Source organism: Porites lutea, chromosome 2 (genome assembly GCF_958299795.1).
Source record: "Porites lutea chromosome 2, jaPorLute2.1, whole genome shotgun sequence".
Taxonomy (NCBI): Eukaryota; Metazoa; Cnidaria; class Anthozoa; order Scleractinia; family Poritidae; genus Porites; species Porites lutea.
In genome coordinates, this window is record NC_133202.1 from 37453109 (window position 1) to 37478787 (window position 25679).

The 25679-nt window shown below is 41.5% G+C and overlaps 2 protein-coding genes across 2 annotated transcripts in view; one reads left to right on the forward strand and one right to left on the reverse strand.

The window, feature by feature from the left end:
- Positions 1–7235, forward strand: part of LOC140926153 (uncharacterized) — a 43971-nt gene extending 36736 nt beyond the window's left edge. Inside the window, exon 5 of the mRNA XM_073375941.1 lies at positions 6004–7235. Within this exon, the coding sequence (XP_073232042.1) occupies positions 6004–6111 (108 nt within the window). The 3' untranslated portion in view covers positions 6112–7235. The remainder of the gene's footprint in view (positions 1–6003) is intronic.
- A 2188-nt stretch (positions 7236–9423) lies between these two features.
- Positions 9424–25679, reverse strand: part of LOC140928536 (uncharacterized) — a 28828-nt gene continuing 12572 nt past the window's right edge. Inside the window, exons 5-6 of the mRNA XM_073378287.1 lie at positions 12845–25328; positions 9424–12169 (exon numbers count right to left, since the gene is read on the reverse strand). Of these exons, the coding sequence (XP_073234388.1) occupies positions 12059–12169; positions 12845–25328 (12595 nt within the window). The 3' untranslated portion in view covers positions 9424–12058. The remainder of the gene's footprint in view (positions 12170–12844; positions 25329–25679) is intronic.

Genomic DNA, 25679 nt, shown 5'->3' on the forward strand with positions numbered 1-25679 from the left:
GCGACACAGACACAAACATTCTTTAAGATCAAGGTCGTAAATTTTTAAAAGTTCATTGCGTAACGTCAAATTACGAATTCCACAAATGATTCTGTCGCGCATTGATGAGTCATGTGGTCTTCCAAAATTGCACGCTGCAGCCAATATCTTCTCAAATCCATTACAAACTTCTCAATTGTTTCGCCTTCCTCTGGTGAACTAGTAAAGAATCTATATTCCTATGCTCTTCAAAGACGGTCACGTTCAATGGTCTCTCTCTTTTTCGAAGGAGAGGGAAGATCCCCTCGGCAGCTGTATTTCTTCGCTCCATCGTCTACAAGTTTGCGCAAGGTCACTGGAATCAAAATCTAATCCTCCAGGCGGCTTTAACTGCGTGATTCTTTTGGATCTTTGGGCTACACTCGCTTCCGGGTACGTATTTGGCATTCTGACACCATGAAATAGGTTTGAAGCACTTGATTTGTAGTGAAGAAAACAGTAAGGTTTAATCAGGACAAATTTCAGGGCAAAAAGAGTACATAAAAATCTCTGATATTCTGATTGCATAAGCACTAGAGTACTTGATAAGATCCGGTTATGTGACGTTACTAAACAAAGCACAAAACTAGCGATCCTAACGAGATTTTACTTTCATGATGTATTAGAGCTGAAAGCTAATTTCCATGAAAATTTTCGCTTCGTAAGGGTTAGAAATTGTCGAAAAAGCATGAAATTACATAAAGCCTCGCCCAGCTTTGAGTGAAGCCGAGCATAAGCACATCAGAAGACGAGAATAAGTACAAAGCTGGATTATTTGGAAAGACCATATCTTCCATAATCTCCTGCTCAAAATCTGTAATCACACTTTCGCCAACATGAGCTTGGTAGAAATCTGATATCATACTAATACTCAAGAAAGTGATGTTTCACTCTCCTAAAACTACCGAGGCATTTCGTTTATGTCAACGCTGCCAAAATCTACAAGTTTCTTCTGAATCGCCTTGTTCCCACTGAGAATCCCATGCTAAGCCATAACCAAAATAATTTCAGAAGAGGTCGATCTACTATTTCCCAAGTACTATCTTTGCGCTGCCTAATAGAGGAAAACAAGAGGCTGAATAAGGTGATATCACAGCAGATGCCCGGACTACGTTCTTTGACATCAAAGCAGGAGTCCCTCAAAACGATAATCTCGCACCATTCTTAGTCGTCATCGTGCTTGTCTACGTTCTTCGCCTCTCTTTTGATGGTATCAACGACAAGGTAAGGGCCTCCAAATCCATCCTAGGCGTAGTCATATCATGGTTGCTACAGCCAGAGAGTTCTGAAATTCCCTAACTTTTCCCTGGCTTGTTCCTGAAAAATGGACGTTTTCCCTGAACAACTGAATTAACAATTTCACACATCAGACCTGATGATGGACTCAACCCTCCCCTCACAGCCATCCCCTCCACCTATTTATTTATGTTTTCAGCAAGTCGTGTGCAATGTACAAGTTTCAGGGTTTTTGGAAGTACTGGTTGCAGGTGCTATAATGAGCTAATGTTGAGTGGTGAAATCCAAAACTTCTGGGGGGGTTTCGGGGGAATGCTCCGCCAGAAAATTTTTATAATTAGATTCTTTAAAATGCAATTTCCTGAGTTCTCTGGATCGGAATTGGTTAACTGGGAAGGTATTGAAAATGCTCACAAAAAATGAAATACCGTAAAATCCCGAAAATAAGCCCCTCCAAATATAAGCCCCCCCAAACTCGTAACGCAAAAAACCCTCCGTTAAATCGCCCGTCCAAATATAAGCCCCACTGGGGCTTGTACTTGGAAATTGCCTTCAAATACAAATTAAAACAATGCAAAAACGGTAAATTTCCTTCCAACTACAAGGCCAACCCAATCGATTTTGAAACGCAAATCTCCCTCCGTAGATAAGCCCTTCAAAAAGGGCCTTTGAAAATATAAGCCCCGGGGGTTATTTTCGGAATTTTACGGTATTTGATTTGGCAATTATAATTATACCTGTTTTTTTTTAAACCGGGCTACTAAAAGATGTCAGTGTCTCGCACTGATTGGTAATTTAATTCCCCTTTTTACTGGAAAAGTTAAATCTCACCTCATAAAAAAATTCTGGAATACATGAGCTTTCATTTTAAGAAATGTCTGTCTTGAAGGTAACAAAAGTGAAGCTTTCCTCAGTCTGGAAAATAAGGCATTTTATGGGGCCAATTTTGGTGATACCGTCACCGATTGCAAAGCCATTTCCCCAATTTTTCATTGCTACTGGTCTCCCAAACGCAATCCAAATCAACACTGCTCAACAAAACCAGGTCCTACAAACCACCAATTTAACTGCTTGCTGACTTGAAACATTATCAACAGAGTGAGTCATTGATTGCATGCAAATAGCAGAAAAAACTGCATAACAGTGCGAAAACACAACAAACTTTAGAACAACCCCACCCCCCTGGAATTTACACAGGCTACCCCAAATGCATACCAGATGATAGCCCTGTGTCTGTGCAACAACATGACACGTAGCTTGACGGAGGCCCCCCTAAAAAAATATTAGCTGTCGTAACGGGGGCAACAGGCCGGCCCTACGGGCCTGCATTTTTTCTGGAATTTTTACTGATTTCTGTCAATTCCAGGAAGTTATTTGGAGCCCATGATTAAGCGCTGAGGGTGGTTAGTACTGAAAGGGGAGATTTTTATTTTTACACTAAAAGCATCCCGGCTTTAAGCAAATTATGATTTGAAAGAATGCCTGCAATGTGCTGGACTTGAGTTAAGATTTCAGGCAAGCCGGTTTTCAAAACTCCAGGTAGAATTATACTGTCAGTTTGCATTTGTTCGTTTTCTACTTTTTCCTGAAAAAAAAAAAAAGAAGATCAAACTATTTTCACACTTCAAAAAATTATTATTTTGAGTGTGCACTACTGAAACTTGCATGTCAAACAACATGATCAACATGATTCATGTCTGTAACATATATAAGAGAATTTTAATGTTAGAAAACACTAAAAGTAGAGGGAGAAGAACAAACTTGCTAAAATTCACTTTTTCCTGACTTCTTTCAAACATTTTATTTTTCCCTGACTAAAAGTGAAATTCCCTTACTTTTCCCTGACCTTGAAGAATTTTTTTCCCTGACCATTTCCTGACCTCTGGCAACCATGCATATATACACAGCAAAGTATTGTAGAGGCCTTGACTTCGCAGACCACTTCGCTATAATATCAGAACTTGTTCAGAATGCTGAATTCCATAACAGTCCCTTAAGAGTGACGGTCAGGAAAAATTGAGCTAAATATCGATTTCGTGGCAAGAGTTGAAGAATCGATTTCTTTCATTTTTTGTCCATAGCTATTTTTTAGGTAGATAAGAAACGTGACGTGAATTCAGTTCCCACCTAAGACCTTTTATTTGAAAGAAAAATTAGAATCTCGGTTTTCGGTGTCTCAAAATGGCCTAATTTCTAATCTGAAATTTGCTAACATCAACTCTCCTCGCATTCGCAAACAAAGCCGCACGGAGAAATTTGGACACTTCCCTTCAACAGAACAACTCTTTTTCGTTCACTAGAAGATCCTTTAAGGGAAATAGTAGCACTAGTCGAACTGAAATAATTCAAAAATGAGGAATAGGTTTTCACGAGAACGAAAACTTAAGTTTATTACTCATTTTCGAAGGCAAAATTTAACATGTGGTATAACAAAAAAAAAATTTCTTAAAATCCATTTCTAATTCGCATATTTCTCTTTCTTTCTTACTCATTTGGAATTGAATCGATAAATGCGTTCACACACTCCCGTAGTTCCCTTGAAAACCATACCCGATTCCAGATCAAAATGGGCAATCAGACCAAAAAGCCATACGGAGCGTTCCTTCCTTTTACCTTGACTGCGTGGACATCTTTCTTTGAGTTTTTAGAATCCTTGAAGTCTTTTCCAGAAAGAGCTTATTGCTTCTTTATTGTTGCGCTTTGCCACGCCTGACAGATCGCTTTAGCCAGAGATAATGCAGGGTCAATTTGAAGTTTCTTTGATAATTTTGAGTCTTGAAGGCCCACCACAGTTCCGTCTCGGATCATCTCGTCTTTTAGGAGGTCCTGCCAGGGTAATTCCGACAAGCGACATGACCCAAAGAGTAGCGACAGAGGGTAAAATTAAATCGCCACACCAGACAACCGCCCTCGGCCAAATTGAGATAGGGACGGCAAAGCCGAGAATAAGCGACCAAGAACGGTGGTTTGGCTAATTTATCACTAGTCTGAATGCCAAGAAGAAGAAATTTTCGTCAATTTTCTTAGCGCTTCAGAGATCGTCTCTTGTCAGTGAGCTTTAGTGGACCCTCTTGCGAATTGTGTTAATTGTGAATGGCAATGTATAGGTGCGTTAGTTACGCGAAATGGTAACTGAGAAATTGGAGAACTGGAATGGCTTCTTTACAACGCATCGCTATCCCCCTTTTCTAAACTTCCGACAAAGACAAAGAATTTTCGTTCATTTTCCGACAGCGACATGAAGCATTTATAAACACCGACACGAGACGTTTTAAAATTCAGACGAGCGACATGGGCCCCCCTCCAAATGACAGTATTTGGCGACTGCGTGCAGCAGTCATCCTCTTGGCGGCGTCGACTGAACTTTGCTCTCTCCAGAAAACGTCGGTGAACCACAAAGTGCTCATCAAACTTAGTTTTAACGGTGTGATAATATTTCACTTGTGATGAAGAATCTGAAGAATTGAAAGGGGAATGAATGACGTCTGTTTGATCTCCCATAGCGTAGATCACCGATAGCCGCACTCGCAAAGATGTCATAGCTAAACTATTAAACTTGTTCATGCAAAATATTTCCCCGATTCTGATTGGCACACGCATAATTCACTGTAACCAGCTACTGATGACCAAATTTGGAAGAATTTTTCGATTAATCAACCGATAACGTCAAAAGTGCAGCTTCCTTGTAGGTTAATGCTCCGTAAACCGAGAAGACCTGGGGACGAGGTTGAGTTGTTTTGGTTGTGAAAACAAAAATGGCGGACATTTCACTCGTTTCAAGAGTAACAACTAGGCGCAATAATAGCATCTGTTATTTGGAGAGTGTTTGCGGAGCTGAACAACCGTAAACGTGCAATATCGAAGATGAACTTAACATCGATGAAGGTAAGCATGTTTTAGCTATGTTTTTAAACTAGAAATTATTTTGAATGAATAATAAAACAATTCTTGAATTCGGCTTTCGTATCATATGAAGAGTTATGGAGATCTCGGAGGGTGTTATCCACCTCGGCCGATAACACCCTCCTCAATCTCCATAATTCTTCATAAGATACTCAGCCTCATTCACTAATTGTTAATTATCACTATTAGGTAAAGTGGCTCGGATCTCAGTATATGTTTCCGTAAAAACACATTTTCATACTCCTTACCATCTCCTAGTAAAAGGAAAATAAACTTGAACCAAGGTAAATTTTGACCGGATTCATGACAAATATTGTATTTTTTTTGTTGGTGATGCAATGCTCTAGCTGTTAAAATTTGGCCTTTTTTGAATAATTTAAAATAGTTAGAGAGTGGAGAGATTTGCATTTCACTGAATGTAAAGTATGTAGTTTCTTCACTGGTAGGCTGACTTACAATCCCTTTCCTTTTTGTACCTAACTGATTAGGCACTTCAATATTCTTAGCACCAGTTGTATAATAGCTTTTCATCTGCCTTTTTGGTGGCTTTTTCTTTGCTTGTTTTCTTTTCACTTGGGCTTGTTCTTTGCTAGTCTAGGTCCCAAATTTATCTAATCTGTCACTGGCCCTGTTGCAATTTCCGAGTTAGGCAAAGCTAACATGAATTTCTTAAGTTTCCTTAATTAACACTTCGCCTCCCCCTAAACTTGTTTGGTTCGTTTACTTCTACCTAAATGACTTGTCCATCTCTTTTCCTCGCCCAATTAAGTCCTGGTAATGACTGTTTATCGCAGGGAAAATACCTTCCCTAGTTTTCTACCTTGTACGTAATATTATTTCTTACAGATCTTTCAAGAAAAGAAGGAGGCTCAAAGGATTCAAACAGCCAAGAACAGGAGATCAACCATGACGCGAGAGCAGAAGAAAAAACTCCTTGGGTATAGCTATGCATGACGGCGCAGTGGAGTAAGCGCCTTGTATTACGCGACTTGAGACTTTTTCTCTTAAAATGAGTCTACCGCCTATGACATGTTGGCCCTCCAATTATATATAGAAAGCTAAAATAACAAAATTATCTCTTTGTATAACCAGATACACGTGAATGGTAACAGAGACAGACTAATTTGCTGTCGTTCCAAAATATTAAAATAATTAAATAGCTATCAGTAGAGGAAAAAAAGGAATATTTAACTTTTTAATCATGATTTACACTTTTGAAATGGTAAAAACATTGTAAAAGAAATTAGGAACTTGAAACCATATTGGTTTCGTTAGATCAGTTTAAGAAAAAGCCTTCTTTACAGGACGTTGTTTTTTAACTTAAACAACATCCATATCATTACCTTATTCATTAAGAATGGTTGTTTTTCTATATTTTGGCATTAGTTATAGTCCCGGAGGGTACTCTCATATGTAAGCCATATCGCTATGGGGCGCGGAATAGACTGTGATTTTAATGATTTCTTTCAGTACACAAGCAAATGAAAAGCCATTCAGAAAAAATATTAGATTTGCATATATAATACAGTAAAAGCCCACATATAAGAAACTGGAATTTTTGAGGTCAGGCTGAACAGGTTTTTATATTATAGGGTAGTTTTTCACAATTCAGGCTGATTAGGTTCTTAATTAGTTCGTATTTTTCAGAGGTTGTCGTATTGTAACCATTGGCAGAAAAATTGTGCTACTGATGCAATATGGTTTATGGTAAACAGATTTTTTGTGAAAATCCGAACAAACGTAGAGCAAAGAAAAAACAAGAAAACAAGAAAACATATATACACAATGACTTTTTGTCAGAAGTTTCTCACACAATTAAAATCCAGAATTTTGACCATCAAAATTGGCGTGATTTTTTTGTGATTTTCGGCTGAACAGGTCCTTATATTTTTGGGTATTTAATGCCAAATTTCAGCCTGTACGTTCTTAAATCACTAGGTTCTTATATGTGGGCTTTTACTGTACTGCTATGTAAAGGTAGTCTCTTAGGAGGACATAATGGTTAAAGAACTGATTTATTGATATGCCGTTACTTGAACTTGTGATGTCATCAGTAAATAAATGTAGAAGTGATCTCACTTATGCCTGCTAATTTCAGTTAGAAACCTGTTGCTAGAATTTAGAGCCGAAAAATGCACAATATTCAGTCCTGAAAAATAGAAAGATCTTTGTTTCTTTGATTATAGTGAAGTTAGCTACAATGCCCTTCCCTTGTGTCAAATCTAAAGAGCAACTGCCTCTAAACTGGAGTTTAGACTAATTGAAGTTTAGACTTGATTGGTGTTAAAACCTATTTTCCGCAATCATAGCGGGTGCTTTTGCTATTTTGCGTCTATGGGCCAGAATTATAATAGGGTCAAAATAGGACTTGGAACATCTGTATGGGGGTTGTATGGTTCAAAGAGGATTTAACTTGTCTCGTTACATCAACTATGATGCATCTACTTCTTGAAAGGAAATCTGTTTCATTTTAAATAATGCATTTTCAGTCAGTTGTTTTGTCATTCCCTGTTTTGTAATTTATTTCGATCCAAATTTACGTCAAGTTGGAAACATTGGGTCCTTTGTAGCTGCAGCCTTTTATTAGGGAGCTTAAGCAACAACGATGGCGACGGCTACGAAAACGTCACTTGAAAAAGTGAATTCGCGCTGCTTCAAACTTTATCGCGCTTATTCCAACTCGTTTATTTCGTCAAATGTTGGTAAATTTTTCTGGAGTTGAATTCTAAAAGACTGTATCAAAGTTCAGGAATAGAAAAAGAAAGTTGTTGTCTTGAGTTCCCTCCCTCGACTAGACGTGAAATTAGGCGTTTTCACGTCGTAGTCGTGCAACGACGGCAAAAAAATATCCAAAAGAGCGTGATGCACGTGCGAAGTTGTTGTTTTGACCTATTGCTTTTTTTTGTTGTTGCGTCACCGTTGCTTAAGTTCCCTGGCGACTGCCTGGGACGACAGGAAGACACTAAATTATCCCCCAAGATATAACAGGTTTTATAATTAACTGTTTGATTTAACATTTTGTTAAATTTAATACAATGAGAGGAAATAGGTAGTTTTTAGACTCTTTTCAGTGATGTAATCCTACAGTTAAAAATTCTGCACAGTTATATGCGTAGCTCGCCGCAGCTACCAAGATTGGTTCTATTTATCACTCCTTGGATACAGTAATGAGTGCAAAAAAAGAAAAAAAAAACAGGCCGTGCGAGGGGAGCACCCGTCCTAACACCTATACTACTCCCAAGTGCCCGCTATGCAGACTAAAAAATAATTGGCTGCCAAAGAAAACCAGAAAAAATGCTAAAAGCCCGATACAATTGAGGAGCCAGGCCTTAAATCTTATGAGTGGGTAGAGGGGGGTACTCCATCAGCAGGGTATGGTTTTTACTTTTATGACTCTCAAACAGGGTATAAAAATCACCTAATTTTGGGAGAGGGGCATATATATTCTACTCTGGCTTGATATTGGGGCAGGTTCGCTGTTCCTCCATAATCCCCTGATTATTCTAGCTCAAGCTTGGGTTTCTTTTCATTTCTTTCCGCTTTCTTTTTCTTTTCTGCTTGTTGCCGTAAAAGAAAGTTTTCTATTTCTACAAGTAGTGTCTGGAGTAGGGTCGCACATTCATCTCTGACTGAGACAGGCACAGAGTACACAGAGTACAGAGGACTCAGCGACACACCCCCAAAGTAAATTTCAGGGAATACCTGGCTAACCTGCTCCAAGCGTTCAGATAGTACGGTGCATCGTTCGGATGGTGGGGAGCGAGTTAAATAGTACGTGGGGAGAAAAGTTTCCCGTTAGTTTTTCCTCGTCAATTTCTCAGCATCCGCGCTCTACCATCTGAACGTCAGCAACAGGCTAGTACCACGCGGGATTCCAACTCGCTAAAGTAAGGGATTTCAAGCGGCTCTGAAAGCTGTATATTCCAAACACCTGCCGGCAGCGACAAGAAAGAGTCAAATCGAACCAAATAGAGGCCATTTTCTCGATATCTACTGAACCTGATCTCATTTTCACCGTGGCCCCATTCTTTAGCTTGAGCTCTGGGCTGAATTTTGAGCCCGAAATCGGCTCACTTCTGTGGTCAACTAAATTACATCTGACATACCAAACAAAAAATCTCCACCACCTCACTCCACTGGACTACATCGTTTAATTAAATGCTTAACTTTTAGTTTTAACTGCATATCTAACAAATTTTGAGGATAATGTTGCGGAATTCTTTTAACCCCGCTCCGCTGGTTAAAACAAATCAAGAGGACTGTATCTTTCGATGTAACAGCACGATTTAATGCAATCCAACAATCTACTGCGATGTACAATGCTCACATATTCAACGGTCGTAACACAACGATCAACGTAACTAAACGATCAACGAATCGATCAACTAAAGCACTCTACGTATACCGTGGTTTTTCTACTATCCTTGCGTAAGGCAGTATTTTTACATTAATCACATGTACAGTAAAGTTCCCATTGTAATGTATCTAAATTAAGCGTCTATTACAAAATCGCACGTTCTTTCACCTTATTTAGCCTAAGAAAATGCATGCAGTTACATCATTTTATATCCTCGGACTTTGTCTACATTATTGTGAAATCTAATGTCACGAAATCTAACTTCTTTGCGCTACAAATGTCAATTTCTAATTAATATTTAATCACAGAATAATCAAGTTAAGCGTCACCTATTTCTTTCCCGACAGATAACGCTGAGAAGGCCAAAGCATACAGCTTAATCCAAAATGATAGCAATATTACTTTGAAGAAATTAAAGTAATATTGAGGCAAAATATTTATGTTGGCTATCTTTGCCTCAGTTGCATCTGCCGAATTCAAAAGAACTTTCCCTTGTAACTGAGCACTGAGGGTAGACTATAATAAAGACAAAAGAATGATTTGCCACCATTCTGGAAAAATGTGCATAGCTAACCATAAAATTGGCTGGCCAAAGTAGAATTTGCAAATGCTTAAAAATTATCGTAAGGCTAACACTGAAATTTCACTTAATGATTAATAGTAACATGTATATTGTTAGCGTTTAACGTACTTGCGCCACGACTCCTGTTGGTAGTGGAAAGACGTAACCTCAAAATACTATCTGTAAGACCAGAGGTCGTAGAGTGGAACGGTTATGAAGACTACCAAACTCTTTTTTCATTTATTTTTTGTGGTGGACTTGACGGTGCAAAAGGTTCAATAGCATTCCTATCATTTTGATCTATTGACAGATGACAACGTGGTTATCATTTACTCCGTCACAATTTGTGGACTAAAATTAAAAAAAAGATTGCGCATCGCCAGGGAGATCGCAATATGTGCTGCAACACTGTTATTTTATCTTTGATGTTTGCCGTCTTTCATAACCATTCTCCTCTTCTAACTTTGTCTAGTAACACAACTGAAAAAACGCTTTTGAATGCTTCAAAAAAGGTAAATTTGCCTGTACGAAATGTAGTTTTTACTGCTACTTTTTCCCTAAAAAGAGCTATGCGCGATCACGCGCCCCAGTAAAGATACAGTGAAACAAAAGACGTAAAACTTGCTTTGTAAGACCTTTCTTGCAACAAATAGGGTTGTAAGGTTAGTTTCCATGGGTGGCAAAACGAGCAACATCGTTATTCAACTCGTTTTGCACGTTTTGTGCTGTCTGTTTTAAGGTAGCTTAAGGGAACTCTCCCTCTAGTCTCCTGAACTCTTAACTAGCACACCTTAAAAAGGCATCCGTCTCCCGCTCCCGCCGGATGACAGTTTTACAATTTCCAGCTACACTGGGATCGAGATAATACAAGTGCAGTGACGTTTTACTAACCAAATGAAGCCGGCTGCTCACGGCACCTCTGACTTTTCAAGATCTTGGGGGGGAAACGGGAAAAGTTCATGAGAAATCTAATACGACTTGCACATGGAAAGTGCGAGCAAAGAGGGTCGTTCTTGTTTTACGAAAACAATAACAGCAAACATCTCCCTAAAAAACGAGTTACTGAATCAGGCAGAAGCTGATCAGCTGCTACCCTATTTAATAAAATGAAAAGTGTTTATGAAAAGCAACCCTTACTATTCCTGCTACCGTAAATCATCGAATAAGCGCCCTAAAATTCCTCTATACTTTCGCATTTTTACAAAGGCCCGAAAGTCTTCCTGGTCGCGCTCGCCTGCCTCGCCTTTCTGTCGCCTCAATTCTTATTTGCGTTGGGAAAATAGACAGGCTGTAAACAGCCTTACACAGGACAAGGTGAAGGCGATTATGTAGTTTTTTCGATATCTTCAAAAAAAAAATTGATTGGCCTTATTTAAACGACCTTGCACAAACGAAACGGAAGAAATTTTTTTGCGAAATGTGCCCGTACAAAGGCCGAGTGGGCGGAAAGGGACGGGCCAAGGGCGGGGTGATTTTCAAAATTTAGAAAAGGTGTGAGCGCGCCGATTCGAGCGAATAGATTTTTCAAAGATTCACGGTATCCGTACGATACAATGACAAAACATGCATATAAAAGATAACGTCAACGAGTACAAACAATTTACGAAAGCAATGCCTGGGGCGGATCTAGGATTGATTTTTAAGAGGTTCGAAAAAATAACCGCTGAAAGCGGGAATAGCTAGGGGGATCAGGGGCATGCTCCAGAAATGTGGTTTCCCGCATTCTGAGAGGAAAATCAAAGTCTTTAACTTGCTGAAAGTCTAGCGAATTTTTGCGTTGTGTACTCTTGAGTCTCACTAGATTTTTTGTCCTATTTGCAAGTTTTAGACATCCACAGTTTCGGCTTAGGGGTTCGACCGACCCCACGAACTATCTCTAGAAACACCCCAGAATGTTCGATTCATTGCCTTACTAAAACTTTTGATCTGTAAAAAAATGAATCCAACTGAGTTAAATATCCACAGATTATTTCCTGTCCACCTCAGAAGTTGCTGAAGTGCTTTCGAGTTTTAAGCTGACGGGACCTTGAAACACTGGGACGGCTGACCTTGGGAGTTGGATTCCGAGGAACGTGTTTTGCCTCTTCTAACATCTGACAAATACCAAAGTGAAGAACACAACATATAGAACATACATGTCTATACAATAGAAATTAAAGGACAAAAAATTCTTGTAACTCGGGTTTCAAGTACTAGGCAATCATCAGACCGAAAAGTACAGTATGAAAAAAATTGAAATCTGAAGGCTCGTGAAATTACGTATAACGATTTCGAAATATCACTCGTGGTGTTTATGCCAAATATCACTACTAATCATGCTATTACCTATATAAAGACGGTGATTCTTCTGATTACCTGCGTTGAATTTGTTTTCATGACGTGTTGAAAAGAAGAACGTCACGTGAAGTTAAGATACACAAAATTTTCAAATAGACAATGATTACCAATAGACAATGCGTTTGCCCCTTTGTTTACCTATACAATTTATACACATTTGTGTTCCACTTGGAAGAGGGAGGGGTCACAGTCGACAAAAAGTCGTACGATACAATGACGAGAGATGCGAAACCCAAGGAAAAACTCTTTGACATGATTATCAAGGTTAAAAGAAACTAGGGTCTCAGCTGACAAAGGCAGGATTTGTCAGAGTTAAAGTTCTTTAATTTATATTTTTTGAGGGGCAGATTTTTCAGAAAATTATCGCTTTAAATTGTGTTGAGGAGAGAATTATTGCCAAATTAATGACAAGTACATTTTTCATCACTTACTTTAAGTCGATCCTGGTAAAAGCACAAAACTTGGTACGTATGTTTTATGGCCAGCTTCTCCGGAAACACGGCACTGATGAATTTTGCTGGAGATTCCACTTTCGGGTTCCACAACTTGAATGCATCGATTGGCCAAAGCGACCTCTCCTGCATGCGCTCCTTCAGACTGTCAGCTGGTTCAGGTTTCATTTCCTCAGAAGAAAGATAACGGTAAATGAAGCGTTTGAGCGCTACATTGACGGCAGTTATAACAGAACGGTGTGACTCGGTTGTTCCAGACGCCGGGGTTCCCTTGGTCATTTCGTTACCTATCTCTTCAGGTATGGGTACACGATACATGTCGTGAACTCGTTTGGCAGCCGATTCAGCCAACATGTCTTCGAGAAACTCGTACAAGGCAACTACATGTGTGAGCTGGATGGCACTGTGGGGCTGAGGGAGTAAATCCTTTGGAAACGGTCTTGGTCCACGCAGCCAGTTGTCTGTAAATTCTATCAACGGGTCGTCTGGTTTTCCAACGCGATGTCTTTTTAAAAGGCAAAGGACAATTTCCATGTGCTCAAGCAAATCTTGTACGTTTTTCAGACTCTGCTCACCCTGACTGGACAGACTACTTCGAAACACATCTGTGAGTGGTTGCTGCGGAATCAGCTCTTGTAAGTCGTCCAGAATGCCTCTACAAGTGTGAAAGAGCTCTCGGGCGAAAATGAACTCCTGTAATCCCTCGAGAGTTGAAAGGTAAGACTTTCCCACCAAGAATCTGACTGCCATCTCTTTTTCAATCTTTGCAAGATCGAAAACGATCTCCCTGCCATGGCCGTATTCGGTGTTACGTTGAGAATGCCTTAAAATTTCATCTGTCCATTGATATTGGATAATTTCTTTCTCCCGAGCTTCCTGTAAGTGGACGACTGGAATAGTGAATTTTCCTTCTTCTCTCTCCAGAAAGACTAGCGCAGAACATTTTCCTGTTGATGCAATACTGAGCATCTTCTGTAAGAAATCATTCTGGATCTCTTGAAGTATTTCCATAGCAGCACAAAGAAAGGCACCCTGGCCTCTTTTCTCAATCAAGCAAAATGAAATGGGCGAGCTTTCGCTTAGGTACGGCACATCCTGCTTTAAACGGTCCCTAACAAAAGGACGCATCCTCTCCCATGCCATGCTGAACTTCTCGAAGATCTCACTTAATCGCTTTCTCTCTTCAGGAAATTGTTTTCGAATGATATCTCCTATATTTGTAGTGGCTTCGTGGCGACTCAGACGTCTACTTAGAAGCGAGTCCACAATACGACTCCAGGAAAGGAGATCGTGGAGGCTTGCAACATTTGGAAGAGAGTCGTTAAAATCAAGGAATAACCCAAGAAGAGGATGGTGGTTCTTAGTATCGTGATCAGCTGACATATAATACGCTCTAAGGGACGAAAACGTTTTAGGCAGCGTGACACGCAACAATCTAGGAAGGTGCCGGTTTCTCTCTGCCGTATTTGAGAACTGGGGGTCATCAATTTCTTCTATCCTCCTTTGAACAGCCACTGTAGACTTGCTCATGAAGTCTTGCAAACTTGTCAAAAGTTTTCTTGGGTAAAACTCTCGGAGTAAAGGGCGCACGGTTTCAGCGAACGTGTTTTCCCATGCCAACCTTTCTCCTTCTGTTTGACATAAGCTTCCCGAAGTAAGGATGGAAATACTTTTGAGCAAAGCACAGTGCAAGAAACCGATGACGTATTCTTCCTTAGCGTCTAAAAGAAGACATAACGCTCTTAGATCGTCATCGATCTGTTGAAAGCACACTTCGCAAGGATCACTGTCCGTAGCAGCATTGCCTAGTATTTGGGTCAGACTATTCTCATCAAACAACTCCATCGCGAAGCCTCCGTAAAGTGCTGCATGCACGAACAAGTGGAGAACTCGGAATTCTCTTGGATCCATTTGCCGTACGTGAATTAAAAAATCTTGAGGACATGTGAGGCAGACAGGAACTTTAGATGGCTGTATGGCTTTAACGACAGCTGCAGTATTCTTGCTAAGTACTTTCTCAGCTTTGCAAAGTGAACGACAGTTGGGACACTTTGTTTCATCATCATCATCTTCATAATCACTTGCGGCAACAAAGAATGTTCTACAGGAGCAAAGGAAAAAGGATGTTTCATCGAAGCTGTAATTGCGGTGTACCTCATATGGTTGCTGACAACCCTCTCCAGACGCCAGGACGTATGTATTGCTTGAGGCCAAAGGACTATTAAGGTATGACATAAACGCCAGCTTTTTCTGTTCAACACCACTGAAATGAGAGGCTAGAACTATGCAAAGATGTAGGATTAGAGTCGCCCTATGCACATCAGCTGGTGAAGATTCTGAAGAAATACAAAGTTTTTTACTTTTGAAATCCTTCCTTCCCGTAATTCCTTGGAGGAGCTGGACGTAGGGATATTCAAAGTTCCCAAACTTCCCTATAAAGGAGTCTATTGCTTTGTCCTCACTGTCCTTCAAGGATCGTGTAGAACGAACAAGGTAAAACGACTTGGCAAGGGTTGCCGCCATCTCCATTCTCTTTTCTGCACAACTTGACATAGCAAGAATGGTGTCTGCAAGGGGCTTGAGGTCGTTCTTTTCGAGAAGAGTTGCAACTGCTGCTTGTGCTTGAGAATTCTCTGTATAGTTTCGCAGAGGATCAAAACTAAGTTTGCCCACAAGTTCCTCACCATGCCAATCTAAATTAGTCAACGCTGGAAGTTTCGGGCTACGTTGGCAGATGTCACGCACCTCACACATGTAGAGCTCTTTCTTCAGTTCCTTTACGAAGTACAGTTGCAATTCTACCGCCCTAGAAGAAACAGGATTAGGGTGATTACAGGAAAGGGCTGCATTTATTTCGTTCAAAAGCACTGTAAACTCCCCTTCTTCAGTAAGGCACTGGCGCCTTGCCAAAATAAACTTTGCAAATGATGACAAGAACGACCTCATATAAGCGGTGGCACAAAGAAGATGAAACGATCCGTCTTCAGTGTCTTCGCAAGGTTCTGTTAGGGTTTGAAAGGCCGTGCGAAAATTCATCAGAATTTGATCCTCTGAGTGTGACATCGTAGATAAGTCTACTTCAGGGAACGCAACCTCACTTATAAGATCACAACAAACCACTGCGAAAGGGGAGTCCAACTCAACATCATCAGATAGTGTTGACAAAGCAGCACTTGTCTCTTGGAGGCCTGGATGATCTTTGATGGAGTCCAAGCTGTGTAAGAGATCTTGAAAGACACCAGGGCTGAAGTTTTCTTCTGTGAGAAAAATACGGTGTAGCAACGGTCCAGCAAGCCGTAGAAGTGCTTTCGCTCCACTGGAACTGATCTTTGCCAGTATGATACCAAGTACTGGTGTGTCTGGATTTGAATCGATGCAACGTCCATAGAAGAGCATCAGAAAGTCTTCCAAACGTCTCTTTTCAACGCCTCGTTGCTCCAACTCATCAATGACGTTAGTAATACGATCAAACGTGTCTGGGGAATCGAGATAGCCCTCAGAGGCTCCCGTTTTTCCAAGTGCTCCAAGCATATAGAGAGAATATGGTTCAAGATTCTCTGGTAATACCAAAAGTGTAACAAAATCGTGACAGACACGAAGGTAGTGAAATGCAGGAATCTGAACTTGCATTCTGCTAGCTGTTGACAGAAAGAGACTTGCTGTTCTTTGCCATCCTTCAGGGCCTTTTAAATTCTTCACGACGTCGTCCGTTGGAAGTAACGCAGAACAGAGCGACTCTAATAATACTTCGCTGAAGCTCACGCTTCCTTCGTCAACACTGTCGTCTGTTGCCGTGCCTATGCCACCCTTCCCCCATTCGTCATTGGTAGCTGCATTCTCCTCTACGTTTTCTGTGATGAGTTCTTCACTGATTACCTCTTTGCTTGTTGTGTCATTATTGTCTACACTACTATCTTCGACAATATCTTCATGTTTTACGCGCCAACTTGGGATATAATCTTTTGCCATTACGCTATTATCATTCTGCCCTTTTCCTCGTGGACTAACTTCTACAGCGTGTTTTGTTTCCAGTTCGGTGTTCTCTTCGTGTTCAACAGTCGCGTCATTTTCTCCACCCACACTTTCACGTTCACAGACGCTACTTTCACTATCCTCTTTCACTGAATCATTTCGCCCCATTGTTTGTGTTACATCCACGTCTTTAGGCTCCTGAATCCCTTGATTTTCAGTTTTAATGGCATCTTCCTTTCCTTCTTCAATCTGTGAGCCGATATCTTCTACTGCCTTCATTTCGTCATCGTTTTCCTCTTTTTCAAGTCTCTTCTCGTTCTCTGTGGCAAATGTTTCACTGCTGACCTCCCCTACGTCGACTTCAGAGCCCTCCACCATCGCACAAACATCTTCCGTGTGATGTTCTCCAAAGGAATGATTCCTTTCAAGTTGTTGAGAATGTTCCAAGGGTTCGTTTTTTACTGCACTGTTTTCCTGAAACAGCATTTTCTCAAACAAGGGAGTGAACTCAGAGACGAGCCCCGCAAATTCTACATTCGCGATCTTGTAACACGTCACGAACACCTGAAGGGCTGCCACATAGGAAGGTTCGTTCAGCCAGAAAAGAGAATGCAGCCGAGTAACCAGAAGGGCGGGGTCGCCGTTAATGGAGAACTTTACGTCATTTGCCATCGCAGACTTTAAGAAGTCGATTCTTTCGCCTCGGGATAGAAGATTTGAAAAGTGAGCTGATTTCACGTCGAGAAAATCCTCAACGTAGCATTCAATGCGAGTTCGAAGATAGTCCAGCTCAAATACTTGAGATACTTTCTCCTTTACAACGGAAGCAAATCGATGTAGTTGAGCCTCTCCTACAGCATCGCTCATCTCATCATTCTCGTTTAGGTTAGTTTCGTCCAAGAGAAGTTGTCTTTGGTCTTCAACAAACATCGATTGCACGTGTTCTACGTTTTTGTAAAATACGGAGAAATAGGGGAATTTCAGCTGCACACGCTGCTCAGAAATGAAGTAGGACTCTGCCCCTTGGTGGTCAGGGATATCATCAATATCAAAAATATCTCGATCCATGATCAGTTGCAGCCAGACTTGAAGCTCCTCCTCGTGAAGAGTGTCCTGTTGAAACAGAAACCAAGGCCAAGCAGACTCCTTCTCCAAGAAGTACACAATCTTTGCAAGTGGTTGACGTATGAGATGGCTTACATGGTGTTGAATAGCTCCCACCAAATGTGAGGAGTTAATTAAGGCCTGCCGATCACATGCCACGAAGTACTGCCAACTTGGACGATCTTCTTCATGTGAATCGAAAGCAACTCTTTTTGCCAACCAACGATTCACTAGCTCCTTGAAGCATGCCAGGATCTTGGGCGATGACCTCAAACGATATTCCAGGTGAAGAATGTCTTCCCATGGTGGCTGGACAGATGGCGAATATTTGATGCGAAAAAAACACCAAAGGAATTGATTTGAAGCCACTTCCTCAAATGAGAGCGTCTTTGACTCTAAGAGCTCCATGACACTGATGTCTAAACACTCAGTTACTGGCAAAACGGTATCTTCCAACACATCGATCGTCACTTGCTTCCAGCCGCTTTGAAAACTGAATTGCCAGCGCTGATTCTCAGCCTTATTGGCCTCACTTTCTCTCTGAACATGGATAACAATGCAAACATGCTTGACTTGCCGCTGGTTTTTGTCAATTGCTCGTTTGATGTATGCCTCCCGCTGCTGCTCAATAATGGATTTTGCAAGAAGCACATGCGAAGCATCTAGCTCTGGTTTACATTGTAGTACCAAGAGAGAGTCGCTGGATCCCCAGAATCGTTCCAACTCCTTGGTCAACTGCTTTTCAGACTTGAAAGCACTAAGTTTCTCTGTCTGACACTGAACTAGACCATCAAGGCACTGAGATACATTCACATGAATGTTACTGTGGGTCATTATCACCAGTCGCATACCCCTTGAGGCATCTTCACCATTGCAATCAAGTTGTATACATTCCAGCGAGTGTTCCAAGTAATCTCTCAAACCATTGTGCAGAGGCTTCTCGAAATAGTCGTTGTAGAGCATCTGAACTTCTTCCAAATTCGTCTGAGCCAAGACAGATTGCACGCTCCTTACAACACCATCAGGAGATGCTATCATCATCAGATCCCGTTTGCACTCTTCAACAATTTCATGACTCTCCAGCTTTGGGTCTCGGCTGTTTTTAAGGACAAGCGAAGGAAGAGTCTCATCACAAAATCCGATGAACATGTCTTCTTCGTGGAACTGGGACTCAAGATCGGGAATCGTTGAAATGTGTTTCACCCATTCCTTTAGAATTTTGATAATCTTCCTTTGCTTTTCATTTAGGACATCTGAAAAACGAAGCAGTTGTTTCTCGAATCGATTAAGAAAAGGGGGATCAGTGAAGTCAACTCTTCCTTGATCAATCAACACAACACAACGAAAGCCTTCATGGACTTGACACATTGGATTGCTGAAAGCTCCTAGTGCGACACGGCAGTTCCTTTTCCCCCCAACTACTGTATAATTTTGATTAAGCATGTCGTAAAGACTGCCGTAAATACTCTCTAGATCTCGCAGGATGAGAACACAGTCCCTTTCCATGCAGAGAATGATACGGCTTAGCATACGGTAATTGTACTCTTCGGAAAGATCTTCCTCAAATCGGCTGCCAAAAATCGTGATCTTCTCTTTATCAAGATCCTGAAGCGTCTGATCAAGGATGCCTATAGCAGAATCTCCGTTTGTGATTATCATCAGATGACGAGCACGTTTGTCACTTAGATTGTCACAGATGAGGTCGGTTACTGCAAACTGGTAATTTTGATCCACTAGTTCTTGAAGTTGGATTCGCTCTTGAAACAAACTTTGAAAATTATTCACCTCGCTGGGTACGCCACCAAAATTCCTTTGCAATGCCCGTTGGATTTCCTTGGTTTTCTCCTCATAAAACGTTTGTGTGAATTCTCCATTCATGTCTGTACTTAGACACTTTATTAAGCTGTAATAGTCACGCAGCCCATGAAAATTCGGATATCGTTGCTCTGCCTGGTACTTCTGATAAACTTCAGCTAGGCAACGTAGCTGTTTGTCATCTGGATAGGCTCCTTGGCCAAACGGACGACCTGAACGCGTACAAGATACCCCAGAGTCACTGATGCCACTGCCTGCTTCTCGTAACGATTTTCCAGTTTCGAACAAGTCCTCAACATCAGGTTCAGGTCGAGAAAGATGGATCGCACGGTTCATTTTTGCAGCGTCTAAGGCCCAGTTTGAAATACCAACAACGGCAACATCAGGAAATATGCTGTCACCAGGTTCCAGAAGGCTGTGTAGTACTTTGAGAGGATTGTACTTGGAGACCTCAGCCAAACCTATTTCGTCAAGAAGAACAACTAGAAGGACATCGCCTGATTTGTTGTGTTTCTTATACTTTTTCGCTTTCTCAAAAACCTTAAGTATTCCATCTGATGTTGATGATTCAGAGCCTTGGTGGGAAACAACGTAAAGTTGTGGTAGTGTCTTGAGAAAAGAGTCTTTGGCATCCTTCCCTCTTAAGTTGCTTCGGATTATCTGCATGGACAAAGATTTGCTACAGCCAGGCTTGCCAACAACAAAAACCGGAATACGGTTGAGAATACAAACAAGCATCACAAACACGTTTTCACGAAGGGCAGCATTTTTAGCAGTTCCTTCTGGTAATTCCATTCGTTCAAGGTAGTCTTCTTGATCTGCCCTTACAATAGCTTCAAAACTAAATTCGTCAAACGAATAATTTTTGTGGCTTCTAAAGCAACCTACAATGTGCTCACGGTATCCTTTCCTGGAATTGGCGGTCGGAAGGCGAGATTGGAAGCAGTGAGCCAAGGCGAGTACGAAGGACCTCTCGCGGTAGGAAAATTTGCAAGCCTCTTTGTAGTACTTAAGACTCCCCTTCACTTTTGACAAAGGAAGTTCTTCCCGCTGCTCCAGGGTTTTCTTAAACCATTTAACGAGAACGATACATCGGTGGACGTCTCTCAAGCTTACACAGTAAGGGCTTTTGTCGACATCTCGGATATAGTCTTGGGAGGTACACAGAAGATCAACCAGTAAGTTGTTGGGGTTTCCAGTTATTCCCTCCACCATGCGACATATGTAGGCACGTTCATCTTTGTTACTTAGAGATCCATAGTCCCACACAAAATCGATCATTGTTTCGGGTAATGGGTGGACACGATACACCAGCTTGGAGAATTCATCCAGAATCGTCTTACCATTTAAACCAGCGGTTGTAATTTTTCCAGATGGACGGAGACGGTACGGATTGCAGGCGGCCACAAAGACCAGGTTTGATGGGAGACGCTTGCCTTTGATGCTTCGGTGACAAATCATCTCATTGATAGTTCCAAGGTAATCACAGGTGTTGATCTCGTCAAGAAAAACCCAAACTTCTTTGGCACTGACCGCTTCTTTTTCCATTTTGTGGACGAAACAAACAAGCTCTTCCTCGCAGACACCTGCATGGAAATTAAAAATCTGAAAAGGGACCCCACACGTCTTCGCAAGGTATCTAACAAGACTTGTCTTTCCACATCCTGTTTCACCCATAACAATGACTGGAATTCCTGCTCGTATGCGTTGAATGATAAGAACCATTTTGAGAATGTTGTCTGGGGTAAGAGCGTAGCCCAAGTTCTGCAAGCTGTTATCTTTTTCCCTAGGAGTAGTTCGAACAATTCGATCTAATCTTTGCTGAAGCTCTTTCTGATCCATCTTCGTGAAGTCAACCATGTTTTTACCCTTCACTGCTTGCGTCTTGAATAGCTTACGGACATTTGAGGGCACCAAAGCCAAATCACGATACAGAGCCGAAATAGTCAAGGCTTCAAGACTGTGGAAAACAATCACAAGGTGATTGTTGTCGGCCCACTGTATCATTCCTTCCACACGTTCGACCATTTTCTCAGCCACATTCCCTGACTGCAACTGAATCTTTTTAAGTACTTCAACAGCCTTTTCTTTGGAGATCGCTTCTGACTGAACACTCTTACAGGTGACAACAGAGCGCGACGCAAACTCCCTTGACACTTCCAAAAGGGCTTTGAACAAGCAGTTACGGACATCGTGTGAAGGTCCAAGCACAGCTCTTAAATTGTGTGGTCTGAAGTAAGGACTTGCGGAAAACTGCATCAGCTGGTTAGCGAACACCTTCACAAAACTCTCAATTATGTTGTATGATAGGTCACCACTTGACGAGAAGTGCTTTGACAGGAGTTCTTTGCAGCGATTTGGGGAAAGAGGCTTCAAATCAGCAGGACATACCTCTTTGCTTTCCAGTTTTCCACATTCAAAAGCATGAAGATATTGGCAAACCACTTGCACGGCACTGAATGGTTCTTGACTGACAACAAGGTCTGTGTACCCATCTAGCTTGATATGCTTAGGGGAAAAACACTTTGTGACGGGAAGAGAATCTTGCAACCAGTGCCTCAATGTATTTGCAATTTCGATATACACGTGCTTGGTTGGAAGATGAAAGAGGTCTGTTCCGCAAGACACCATTCCAACTGTGACAAGTTCAAATATCAGTGTGTCCAGAACGGACGGATCGTTTACCTCACCAACATCAAAATGAATGCATTCATATTTCGCGAACGTCAAACCACACAACATCTTGACCAAACTTTTACGAGACACCGGCCCACTGATAGGAATTGTTAAAACTTTCTTATTTTTGGATGCAGCATGTTCATGAATCAATTCTGTTTTCCCTACACCCGGAAGGTCTGAGGTGACCATAAAAACGTCTGGGAAGTCCTCTTGGAATGCGATGCGAAGTTGATTTTCAGTCATTCCAGTATCGTTGTGTGCGCATGAAGAAAACTGATCGGCAATATGATGATGAATTCCCCCACAGCAGACTATGCTTAGCAAGTATGCACCATTTGTCATCTCTTGGTAGGCCCTGATGGCGGAAACAAGCTCGAACTGCATGTCGTTTGAAAGGTTTTCTACGTTAGCGAGGCAGTGTAGTTTGACTGCCGTGGAATGTTCATGTGCTTCAAATGCACGCTTAAGAAGTCGTTCAACCTCTTCCCAAGAGGTCTCAGAATGACAGAAAAGAATCTGACTAGGTTGTGGATACGAGCCTGTGGTTTGTTCGAATAAAGACATAACCACATGAGCTGTCTGTTTACTGTTTTCCTCAAGGACCGCTACAAACAATTCCCCGGGCTTGACCGCACTTTGTGGATTATGTGGGCGAGCTTTTTGTACCTCTGAAGTATGGCGAGAAACAAAAATGGCATCAAGAACTTCTCCAACGGCGCGGAGGTCATTTTCACGTCCAGTGTTTTCTTTAGGTTGTTTGTACAATCGATGAAACTCATCAAGGTCCTTGTGGTGAACGCTGGGATCCACAAATCGCAGCAAACTGTGGACTAGGTTTCTCAAAGAGACATCCGCTTTAGTTCTGGACAGAGGTCTGGAGAAAAATTTCCTTAAAATCCAAAGCTGGTCGGGATGAAAGAAGTTTAAGAAATAGTGTTCTTTTTGCAAAACATGCATGACATTTCTCCAGTCCTTCAACTTCGCTTCCAACGAATTTGCCAGACTCAAAGTATCTTCAAAGGAACTAAGCTTATACCAAAATGTGTCATTAAATTGTGGGTGGCCTGACTCTCGCAACGACATGACCATGTTAAGGATGTCGGTAATCTTTTGAACTTGTTGGATAAAAGTAGACAAGCTCCTGTTCAGAGAAGCAGCCGTAGCATCACAGTTATCTGATTGTCTCTGCTTTTCTGGCTTTTTGTCAGTATTTACAATAAGAAGAGCTCGACTTCTAAGGTCATGAAGCTCTGCCATATTGTAGCTTGTTTCTTTAGAGTCACCTTCCTGGCGGTGATAGCTAAGTTGAACGTCATATGAACCATTGGAGCTGGCCGTGATGAGGTAACGCCCTTTCTGCACTGCGTTACTGATAATTTCCTTCGTCATTTCTCCTCGGTTGGCAACATTCATATAGAGGCCTCTCAAACTGTGGACATTACAGCTGCATTCCTTGATTTTGGCTGCCATTTCTACTTTCTTCTCAAGCTTAGAGTAGCATTTCTCAACGGTGTCCAGAAACATCAACGGATCTTTCGGCTCTTTTCGCAGGAAGGTGCGCAAAAACCCATGAACATCAATCAAATCCGAGACAGTGGCTTCCGAAACGAATTGATCAGAATGTTCTTCAACAGCATCAATTAGTATCCTGATGTCTTCACCGGCCGTTTCTTTCATGAAGGAGATCAGCTCGCTAGATTCTTGAAGTGTTGTTAAGATATTTGTCAGATCATCATCAAGCTTGCGATCAACGATGGTAACTGTCGTATTTTCAACAACTTCAGAGAGGCGCGTTAGTGTAATATCGGTGTTATGAGCGGAGGAGATGACCTCTTCTAAGGCCTTAGTCACTGAGTCGCCGTCTCCAGTACCTTCATAACCAAGGGCTGCAAATACCGACATCAACAGCTTAGCTTTTGCACTGACGCGAGGAAAATACAGGACGTTCAATAACATTTTCTCGTTTCGTTGAGAAGCAGAAGTCGAAAAAAGGGATCTGATCACTTTTAATTCCTTTTCGAGGGCGACTTCATCGTCAATTCCGTTAAAGAGCATTTGCACTTCCTGAACGCTTAGATCTTTATTCGTTGCAAACAGGTTAGTACACGCTTCTTCAAGCTTGGGTAAACCTCTGCTTTTTAGAAGGCCCAATATTTCAGCTGCTGTACGTTCTGTGCTACCGTCTACCTTGGATTCCTGCCAACCTTCTGAATCACTGGCTACCACCTCCACTTGTGTCTGACTTACTGCAATCTCCTCTTCAATACAAATACGCGCGATATTGGCAAATACAACCGATTCCTGAGCCCACTCGATTGCCTTTCCTGAGTCAATCAAACTACGCAGTGATCCCCAGTAACTACCATGAGCCGCAACTCCAAGGATGATGGTTGTCTTTACTTTCTTTCTTTTGTTGACTTCGGATATTATCAGCTGTGCGTCCGATATAACCACAATGTCCTTGGTCACTGCCTCAAGGAATGATATTGTTTTCTGTAGTCTAGCGAATTGATCACAGAAGGATTGTGCAGTCGCCTGATCCTTGGAAAAGTCCGCTATCCAGTCATCTGGTTTCTTTTCTGTGACTTCAGGATCCAAGGAAGAAGTTACGGCACACAACTTTGCAAGTCGACGGAGGTCCTCCCCTTTCATATCTAGAAAAAAGGATACTGGCAACTTGGACCTATGTAGAGGACCGGATAATTGCTGCAATGCATTTGTGGCCGTCAAAACATTTGGATGTTCCATAAGAGTGCTCTGAGGATGAAGTGCGCTTAATACAGGCACCCACACGTCACTGTCGGCAATAATAGCTTTGAAAATCTGTTCTGGTCCTTTTTCACCAGCCATAGGTAGGTCATCCAACACAGCCAAAAGAACCTCTTCTTCAGCCCTAATATTCAAGATAGGATAAATAACTTGAGTTTGATTATATTGGCAGCAGCTGTTCAAAAGGTGGGTAACGCTATCCTACAGCTAAATCCCATTCTTTTTTTAGTTACTGGATAGAAATTTATCCGCAGCGCCAGAACGGTATTATCCCTCACTGCAAAGGAAAAAAAAATTTTAGACTTTGTGGCGTTTATTCGAATTCGCTGAAAATGTCAAATGTAAACGAATTTCCCCGGAGTTCTTGGGGACCGCACTAAAGTTTAGAAAGAGAAAGAAAAATTCATTGTCGCTTGTTAACGTCCTTCATGAAACATGAAACTAGGCTTTTTTAAGTCGTAGTCGTGTACTGACG